Raw genomic sequence first — 10,628 nt, forward strand, 5'->3', positions numbered from 1 at the left:
AGTGTTATCTCTGACTCCAGCATCTGCAGTTCTTACTATCTCTGCAAGTAGAATGTGTTATTTGTACACTTGAGTACTGTATAAGAAGGGTTCAGTTAGTTTGTTGAATGGCTGGTTTGTGATGCCCAGCGATGGTATCACCTTAGGTTCAATTCTCACACTGGCTGAGGTCACACTGAAGGTATCACCTTCTCAACCTCACCCTTTGCCAAGGGAAGGTGACTGAGGTTAAACTCACTACCAAGCATCTCTCTCTGATGAGAGAGCAGCCCTATGGCCCTCTGGGACTATGATGACTTGATAAGGACAAGTATCTATGACAAGGGAATGAGCCATATGATTGAGGGTGTGACCATGAGATAGAGCTTAAATGTTGCTTCTGTTAGATGTGTATGTATGATCCTATTCATTCATGGGATGTAGGCATCGCTGGCCAGGCCAGCATTTATTGTCCATCCCTAATTGCCCAGAGGGCAGTTAAGAGTTAACCATATTACTGTGGGTCTGGAGTCGCATGTTGGCCAGAGTAGGTAAGGATGGCAGTTTCCTTCCCTAAAGAGCATTAGTGAACCAGATTAGTGCGCTGTTCTTTCTGACAACTGACAACAGATTCATGGTCATCATTAGACCCTTGATTCCAGATTTTTATCAAATTCAAATTCCACTATCTATTTTTGTAGAATTTGAACCCAGGTTCCCAGGACATTAACTGTGTCTCTGGATTAATAGTCTAGTGATAATACCATTAGACAGTTGCCTACCGGATGAGTGAGGGGATTGTGCTATGCTTAAGAAATACATTGGTTGCTGTATATAGTTATTAGATACATCGGGTCTTACATACATTTGCAATGTGTTTGATATCAGAATTCACAATTTCACAGTGGTTCTTAATTGTTCTTCACCAAGTATGTGTTGGCCATCAACTAGACAAGTCGTAAAACCCTGCTGTATGCTTTTAAAAATGTTTGGACTCTCAGAAAACAACGTATTCTTGTGTACAAATCACATACAATATAGTTGATTAATATTTAAACAATATTAATGATAAAATTAATCTAATATATGGATTGTTATTTTAATTATCAGCCTGCAATTTCATTCAAGGTAGTACAAAAATATAGGCTCATTAAAGATATTGTTTCTTGAATTGCTGATTCTTTCCTCCCAATATACCTTGTCATAATTTCCAAAATGTTGTTGGCATTTTCACATGTATGCTTAAGAAAGTGACTCAATAATTGACCAGCACCAGCCTCAGTAAGACCAAGGCACAGCAGTTCACTAACACCAGCCTCAACAAGAGCAGGGCACAGTGGCACGAAATGCTCAGTCTCCAAGTAAGTGCTGTACTGAACGGATGTGTGGGGAAACTTGGTGGATTGTCAAACATGAAGGCCCCTCAGTTTCTAGATTAATGTCACTGGAATTTCCACATGAAACTTGTGTGAAAATCCTTCCACAAGATGATTTTCATGGACGTTGCTTATTCATCCTATTTAAACTTTGAACTAGGCAGAAAGCCCAGATTGGAGGAGGTATAAAATACTTCACAGCTAGTAAACTAATATCATTCAGTACTTCAAAAGATCACCCCCTCTCTCACCTTTACCTTTAACCTGAACTGTTCTTTGGGAAGAAGGAAAAAAATCTCAATTTCAGACATTAAAATCATGAATGTCCTGTTCAAAATACCAGAAAAATGACTCAGTGAGATCAGCTTCAATCCCCAGTTTATATTGGTTCTACAGGTTTGCCTGTGGGGATAGGATAGGATAGGAAAGTGGAGCTGATGTAGAAGATTAGCATGAACATATTGAATGATGTGACAGGTTTGAGTGGCTATGTGGCAAGTTCTTTTCATTAGCTCAGCCAATTTCAAGAAAGTGGGCTAATGGGGAGGAGAAAATTAGCAAGGAAAAAGAAATTGAAAAACAAATGTGCGTTCAAAATGTGATTTTAATGAATTAGTTTCTATAAATCATGGTAAATGAATTCAACTGTTCTTCTTTGTACCACCAGTGTTAGCGATGGATTTTTATTGGTAAATGTTAATGAGTGTCACGGTGAAACTTGAGAGTAATATACTAGACTCTAGATAATGATTACCTCTTTTAGTTTAATTCTCAATTACTGCCTACGCTAAGCTGACCCACAGCCCCACTAGTTAGGGTGGAACATCCATGCTGGCAGTGTTACTTCCCCTGTGAGGACTACAGACCTGCCTGCTCAAGGAAGAACATGTACAAAACTGATGTCTGACCTTCCAGATTTTGTTTTATCCCAGACTTAGCTTTAAGTATGGTCCCAGCTTTTTGCCATTTTACCTGAACTGCTGTATCACAGCACGGTCTGAGGCACACATTGCTCAACAAAAGGGATGGAGCAGGAAAGAAGCAGCATTCATTTTTACAAAGTGTTGTTGGTGCTGAGGACTTCCACCATCCAGGAAAAACCTTCAGCAACATATTGGACAGAGAGGAGAAGTTTTCAGTTTCCTCTTCAGCCTCTTGTATCCATTGGTAACATTGTGCACAATAAAATGCACAATTCCTGTAAATCCCTGCCATGCCAACAGTATATCCCAGAACTATTCAGTTGTATTGTTGACACAAGGCACCTTCATTGTAGTACCAGTTTAGGCAAAAATAATTTATAAAAAAGGCAACGATTTGGCAATAAACATGCCGATATAAGACACACTGTACAGCTACATTCAACTCAATCATATTTACAAGAAATGTGATTTCAAAGAAGGGCAGGACAATTCAGACTTCGAGGGTAACTCTATTAGTCATATTTCTACTCAATGCAAAAATCTCTTTCTTACCTGATCAGAAGGCACCCTATTTACAAATACTGCAGCACAGCTAACATTTCATCAGCCACTGAGTTTTGGCACATCAATAACTGACTAAAATAATATCTGTATTTGACAAACAGCAGCAACTTAGAATCCTAACAGAAGCATTTTGCTTGTGATTTTAACTTAACAACAGTCACTGCCAGCATCATTAATAATTCCTGAAGAAACAATATCCCTGATACAAGCCAGCTATCAACATGCCTGCATCTGACAGGCTCCAAGAATTCTGAGGAAGCAAAACTTCACAGCTCAAGCATATTTGAGCACTGACCCCAGTCTCCCAGATCTTGAACCAGTGGGATGTGGATTCATTACTGCAATTTCCCTTTTCCCTTCCCCACCACTCCTTTCCCTAAATTGCCAAACAAAGCTGTCACAGTGTGTGACACAAAATTCCTGTAGCAGGTATAAGCTAAAAATGGAATCAAAGCTACTTTCATGGACTTGGAGCTGGTTGTTCTCTTGCTTCTCAGCAACACTTTATGTATGGGATAAAAGTCCAGGGAATTGAGCAAATAACAAAAAAAAAGGAGTCTTACTCATAAGAAAAAAAACACAAAATACGAATGTTCTTTTCCACAGATGTCTCCAGTAGTTACTGTAAATAATTCTAGACCACAAATATATTGAATCTAATAACCAGAAAAGGAAGTATGACTGCCAATAAATTTGGACATGCTACTTAAAGAAAAAAATTCAGATACAAATATTTTTCAATTTTACAGCTTACTGCAGGGCTTAAAACAGTAAACTGATGATTATCTGGATAAACGGTGTTACAAACAGCTGGACCAGCTGTTCCCAGGCTGTTCTATTCACACAGAAAAAAGTAATTAAATTCTTTATAAATGAGGGTTGCTATGGTAATAGCTCTTGCAAGACTAATCACTGTGTTTAAAGAAACAAGTAATTGGATAAATGGCAATGCATTATGCCACCAGTTGTGCCAGGAGCTTCAAATCTATTATTTTTTTCAAATATTTTAAAAAATTAAATACATTTGAACTAGACACATATTCTTTTCAAGGACATTTTATGGTGAGTTCAGTCACTGGATCTTCAGAGTAGTGTGTTCCAGGAAAAGAGCCAGCCTGGATGTAATACCATCTCGTTGGCATTGAGTGAACTCAGCAGCGCATCTAATCATATTGTTACTGAAGAAGGTACAGTTGATACTTTTATTGGGAATGTTAGTCCAGAAATTTCATGCTAACATGCTTTCACTTGATTTGTTCCTATCATTGAAGTTTGTGATGAATCACAACAAAGTACGTGGCAAGATTTCTGTATGGCAAATATACTTTCTTCACTTTTTGATGCTTTGCCAATGGACAAAACTTGCTTTTCAGATTCTTCCAGTCTTGGTGTATTTCTATTCCAGATAAGTTCTCTGGTGTAGCTTAGGTTAATGCTTCTTCACTGCCAAAGGCCATCATGTCTAGGTGCAGCAAGTCCTTTGATAGTATCTTGAAACAAAGCTCAAAATCAGTATCACCATCAAGTGTAAACCACAGAGCTCCATTTGTAGAGTTCTGCCGCTGCTCAATACCTGAATACACAGAGCTTTTCTCCATTCAAATATGGCTTTCATTGTAAAAATGATCAATTTCAAATGGTGAGAATTTGGACAAATCAGGATTAATTAAAATCTTAACGGTTTGACCCAGTCATGCTATGTGAGAGAGAATGTTCTTCTTCAAAAGGAAATTTCATGTCTTTCAGGAAGAAGCAAATCTTAAAAGAAATTAACTTTCCATCCAGTTTTGAACTATTCCCAAAGTACCATCAGAGTTAATTACAGGGGAAATGATCCATATTGAGCCGGGAGTTCCAGACTGACATCTTTCTCAAGTCCTGATTCGAGTATTACGGTCATGGTAATTCAGTAAGCAAGGGTCATCCGACATAGGGTCATGAACAAAGACGGAGTCATTGGATGAGCATGTACTATTGCTGTCTTCACACAAGGGAGAATATTGCTCAAAAGGAGTGGAGAGGTCCAAATACTGTTGAGGGAGAAAATTCAGACATATTTATTCACATCAGAATCATCTCAAACACAGTGTATATGTTCAGAACAAAGTTATCATTGGACTTCTGCAGAACCTGATTGTTGTTATTTATTTTTCTCAGTAGTAGGAGAACTTGGCTGTGGAGCTGATTATGACACTGTCTTTTTACATTTCAGGCTTGGGTTCCTTTCCAGTGAGTGGGAACAGAATGAAAGTCTCTTCTGTTTAAATGAAATGAACTTGGCCAGGTTCAGTACAGTTCTGAATGGGCACCAATCCCACACACAAAAACGGCCGTAATTAGCCAGAAGTTTACACTAACTTGGCAATATCATTCAGAAGCTATTCTGACAGTGGGGTAGGAAATGGAGATATTTATATAAGAGAAGTGGTCTTCTGAGGTTTTGGGGTGGTGGGGTGGAGGTGGGATGATGTCAAGCTACATTGGTGAAACATTTTATCAATTACATACCTGACAAAGAAATGCTTGTATTCAGCATATTGAGAATCATAGACTATGTTGAGCATATAAATTCACCAAAAAGTGGTAAATAAAAACGCCTTTTCTTTTCCTACACATTGTCTTCTTTTATGTCCCAATATATGTATAGATTGTATCAATATTCTTATATTCAATGATATGGATCACTATCATCATTCATCTTATGGGGAATGAGATAGAGGTTGTTTTTTGGGTAGTTATGTTGCAATTCAGGGATTGTTTGCTCCACTGCAAATTAGGCCACCAACAATACTCTTATCGCTAGAATCACATTATTCCTGCCAGATTTTATTGTTGGATAAATGTGTTATTTTGCGAAAAGACTGGTTTTGTGTAGCAGCAGCTTCTTGTATTTGTTCGTGAGGATTGCTGGCAAGGTCAATATTTTATTGCCAATCCCCAATGAGAAATGCAAGTGATTTTCTTTCTTGAACTACTGCAGTCTGCAGGTACATCCACAGTGGTGTCAGGTAGGGAGTTCTCAGAATTTGAGTAGGGCTGATGAAACAATAACAATCTATTCCTAGGTCAGGATGATGATGAATTGGAGTACTGTGGAAGATATTTTGATTTTGGTCTGGTAAGGAAGAAATCCATCTCATGGAGAAAACTTTGAAAGTGAGGTATATGGTAGACATACTAACCTCATCTGATATTGAAGACAAGACCTTGTCAAGTTCTGCCACAAGCTGTTTGAATGTTGGTCTCTGAGAAGATACTGCATGCCAGCATTCCCTCATCAGCAAATATCTGACAGTAAGAAATATAATTTTTAGGATGCAATGCCAATAGTTTGACACAAATCACAGATATTATATGGAACTTAATTCAGCCTAACAGTGAAAATCATGACAGTGAAGCCCAATTAAATCACAGGAGAGATTGTCCATCAGTCTTTCATTGGGGTTGGAGCTTGGGGGGAGTATCTCCTGTGTTTGAATTGGAGGTAACTATAGTGAATGTAACGAGGTCAGCCAGGTGGACCTCATAGAACGTCAGTTCCCTGATTGGGGCTGTTAACCTGGTCCAATCAGGAAGCCCTGGCTGACAGATGTAGACAGGAGGGTCACTGTGTCTCGCACCTGCACACACACGGAGGTACTGGGGAAAATAAGCACTACTGCTATATGACAGTGGTGTAGGGGTTTGGAGGAAAAATATATAAACTGGGGATTCAGAATAAAAAAAAAAGAAAACCCACACAAAAAACAGGAGTGTCAGACATCTTGTTCACTCTGAGAGCTGGCTCTGAGGGAGCTGAACCAGTGTCAAGGACTATCCATGTGTGAATAAAGGGTGACTTAGTGACAGGATACAAACTCTGCGCAGTTTTTTCAGTGGGAATTGGCCCATACTGAAAATTCATTTGCATGAGGCAGGATATCAATTAGACTCATTAAGGAGACAGTTGATGATTATTCCAGAGCCCATTGGAATGTGGTGATGGTTCGAAGATTAAGAGGGATTTTAACGGCTTTTCCATGGCAAAGAGTCACAGTAGATGTTGGTGTGTTCGCTGAGCTGGGAGGTTTGATTGCAGATGTTTTGTGCCCTTACCAGGTGACATCCTCAGTGCTGTGGAGCCTCCTGTGAAGCGCTGTTGTCCTTGGTGGTTTGAACCAGCTATCAAGCCCCCCAGCTCAGCGAACATACCAATATCTACAACGAGCGCCCGAGCTACAAATCTACACTCAAACCCCGAATAGAGTCATAGCCTTAGCTTTTCCTGAAGGCCACCCAGCAAACCTATTGAACTTGCCAGAAGCCTACCACATGGGGATCTCACTGTCATGGACTGTGTCTAAATAGGACCTGGCAGCACTAATGGTGGGGTCCAATGAAAGCCACCATCTCCCTTCCAATGCTCCTCTCCTGCTACCTGCCACCCTGTGACTCCCACCCCTTCCTCACACATCTGGGTCTAGGGATCCAGTGACAATCCACAGTGAAGTCCCCAGAGAACAACTGCAGCTGCCACTGCTTTGAGGTGCTGCCAGCATTGGAGAGCTACCAGATCTCTGCTGTTAGGGTGCGAAGTCCCAAGTAAGGCCTGAAACTGGCCTATATGGGGCACTTACTTTCTTAATTAAGTTGGGTCTCCCCCAACACAAGCCAAGTGGATTTCCACCTGTTGTCCAATTTGTAGGCAGGACCCATGCTGAGATCATAAAATCCAGCCCACTGCCAGAAATTTTGCAAGAAAAGACTTGCCATTGCTATTCCAAATGTCTTTAGTTGGAGTCTATTCAGTTAGATACACTTCAATAGTCCAAACAATGCTTGTATCAAGACATACAAGGAACAATTGGTTTCGAAAACAGGGGTTGCAATGCAAAATTGCCCTTTACCTTGCAAACTCTATGTCTTCAGATTTTGACTAATACAGTGTTCAGGTCAGGGTTGAACATGCTGCTGGCTGCACACTCAAAGCGGGTGGGCAGGCACATAGTCACAAAAATACATTTCATTGTGAAAAACAAAAATTCAGTGGAAGAGATCCATCCACGGCTTACTATGGAAGTTAAGGTTAATAACAAATTAAAAGAAGCTTGTGATGTATTTCAGAAAGTTATAAGCATGAGAACCGGGGGAGATTTAGATAACAGCAGAGGACAGCCAAACTAATGATTAAAAAGGGAAAAATGTAGAATATGTGATAAACTAGCTAGGGACAGAAAAACAAATTGTAACAGTTTATACAAATATATGAAAAGGGGAATAATAAAGTCAATGTTGGCACCCTGGAGATAGACACAGAAGAAATTATCATGGGGAATGAGGACATGGCAGAGACATTGAAAAAGTATTTTTGTCTGTCTTTACAGCACAAGACACAAATTATATCCCAGAAATACAGGCATTCAACACAGAAAAAGTACAGTATTGAAACTTAAGGAACTAAAACTGTCAAATCTCTAAGACCTAATGGCCTAGGTAGCTGCAGAGATATTGATGCACTTGTTAACGTTTTCCATAGCTGCAGAGATACTGATGCATTTGTTAACATTTTCCATAGCTGCAGAGATACTGATGCATTTGTTAACATTTAGGAACAATTGTTTAGGAACAATTTCAGCAGTTTGGAATTTAGCAAATGTAAAGCTGCTATTCAAGGAAAGAGGAAAAAAGTAGACAAAAAAAAGTTACAGACCAGATAGCCTAACATCATCACAGGAAAATGATGGAATCTATTATTGAGAAATCCTAACAATGTACTTAGAATCCCATAGTATGATCAGACAGAGCCACCATAGTTCCATGAAAGGGAAATCCTGTTTCACAAATCTATTTTAAGTTTTTTTGAGGATGTAGTAAGTCGGGTAGATAAAGGGGAACCAGTAAATGTTGTTTGGATTTCCAAAAGACATTAAGTAAACACCACATTAAAAGATTAATATGCAACATAAGGGCTCCTTGATTTGGGGAATTTATTATTGTGGATAGAAGTTGGTTAATGGACAAGAAGCAGAGAGTGTGCCAAACTGAGCATTTCATTTTGGCACACTGCAACTAGCAAAGAGCAGCAAGGATCAGTGTTGGGGCCTCAGCTGTTCAAAATCTATATAATAGAGATACCGAGAGTAATACTATCCATGTTTATTGACGACACAGGCTAGGTGGGAACGTAAGCTGGGAAAAGGTTGGAACTCCAATGAAGACTTGAAAGGAACTACACTGATAAGCATGCACAGTGAGAACTTTCTGTTTTGGTAGACCTGCCACAGAGACTATTGTTGTTGTCAAAAGCACGGAGAAATCCAACCAACTCCAACTTGGCAGAGAGAGCTTACAACCAATCTTCACCACTTGGAACTAATAATCAGCTTCATAATGACATTAGGGATACACCCTGAATGTAACACTTGGCACCATCTGCCTCATTTTCCACTGCAGCACAGGCAGAAGGCATCCAGTATCTCAGTGTTGCAGTAAAAACTCAAATGATGGTCTTGAAATCCATCTTAATTGCTGTACATCCTTGGACTGCTGCTAGTGTAGCTGAGGATTTCAGTGTTCAAAGGCTCATGCAGACTCTCACAATCCAGCAGCCTGCTTGCCAATGGGTTCATAGGATTGCTGAGACACTGCCCAGGTTTGTGGCAGCTATTTTCTATCCACAGACCTGCTGTTCTCCCTCAATACTCCGGCATTCACGCTCCCATCATTGTCACTTCACTAGCGCCCCTGCTGTTGACTCTTACCCAGCTAATCCAGACTGCCACTGCCCAGGCTTTGGAATTACAGGTCAAAGCTCAGACATCAAGGCCCAGAGTTGCTTCAGGAGCAAAATCATCTGCAGTTTCCTCTAGTGAAAAAATGTAGCCTTTAATCAGCCATGCTGCAGATACTGGGGTAGTATAGGAGAACTCAGACACACATGTTGCAGGGAATGCAAAAGGGCAAATTGTTCAGTCTTGTTTCTATTATTGGGTGTGTTGTTTATTTGTTTCATATCTTCACAGGTACTCATTTCCCTTTGGGATACTGAAGAAAAGATATTACAGAAAGGTTTTTGTTGGTATGTTTTCTTTCAGGATTTTAGCCAAGAATATGCTGTGATGGTCTGAAAATGGAGAGAATGATACAGCTCAGAAACAGACCCTTCGGTCCAGTGGTCCAACTGTGACATGGGGGATGAGATCTTAGGAGAGCTGGAGTCGCATTGTTCACTCATGGACAACCCATTGGAAGGGAAGGAACTCAAAATGCCTCGTCCCCCTAGTTCCACTACACTACTGAATTCCACAGGCTGTGTCCTTATGATAGTGAAGTTCTTTAGCTCACAGAAGGTCACTATGAACTTTGACACTCAGTCTAGTGAGTACTGGAGGCCTGCCTTCTGAGAAAACCGTGCAGCAAAGTCGTTGTTTCTGATGGTTTGCTTCATGTATTACTCGGGCTTAATTAGAGATACAAATACCCTGGGGTAATTGGGTAGCAGCGGGGATGCATGAGACTAGTAGATATTAAGTAGTCCTTGTCACTGCTTCAGTCTCTCTTGCTGCTAGGTTGCTGTGGTTAACCAAAGATGGAAAAAATGGCAAAGAGCTTAGGGTTGAAGGCATCTTGACTACTGTCAGAATAAGCATACCAGAAAGGCTAGCTGTAAGAAGACAGAAGATAGAAACAAGACTGAACAATTTGCCCTTTTGCATTCCCTGCAACATGTGTGTCTGAGTTCTCCTATACTACCCCAGTATCTGCAGCATGGCTGATTAAAGGTGGTGGTTGATGGGAAATGTTCATC

The 10,628-nt window shown here is 40.2% G+C and overlaps 1 protein-coding gene across 3 annotated transcripts in view; it reads right to left on the reverse strand.

Moving 5' to 3' along the window:
* Positions 1 to 1,295: 1,295 nt before the first annotated feature.
* LOC109914322 (fibroblast growth factor receptor 4-like) overlaps positions 1,296 to 10,628 on the reverse strand; it is a 272,492-nt gene continuing 263,159 nt past the window's right edge. For all 3 annotated transcript variants that reach the window (XM_020513906.2, XM_048603719.1, XM_048603720.1), the window contains 2 exons: positions 6,025 to 6,130; positions 1,296 to 4,872 (listed from right to left, as the gene is read on the reverse strand). In XM_020513906.2, the coding sequence (XP_020369495.1) occupies positions 4,714 to 4,872; positions 6,025 to 6,130 (265 nt within the window). In that variant the 3' untranslated portion in view covers positions 1,296 to 4,713. The remainder of the gene's footprint in view (positions 4,873 to 6,024; positions 6,131 to 10,628) is intronic.

The sequence above is a fragment of the Rhincodon typus genome, chromosome 12 (genome assembly GCF_021869965.1).
Source record: "Rhincodon typus isolate 14 chromosome 12, sRhiTyp1.1, whole genome shotgun sequence".
NCBI lineage: Eukaryota > Metazoa > Chordata > Chondrichthyes > Orectolobiformes > Rhincodontidae > Rhincodon > Rhincodon typus.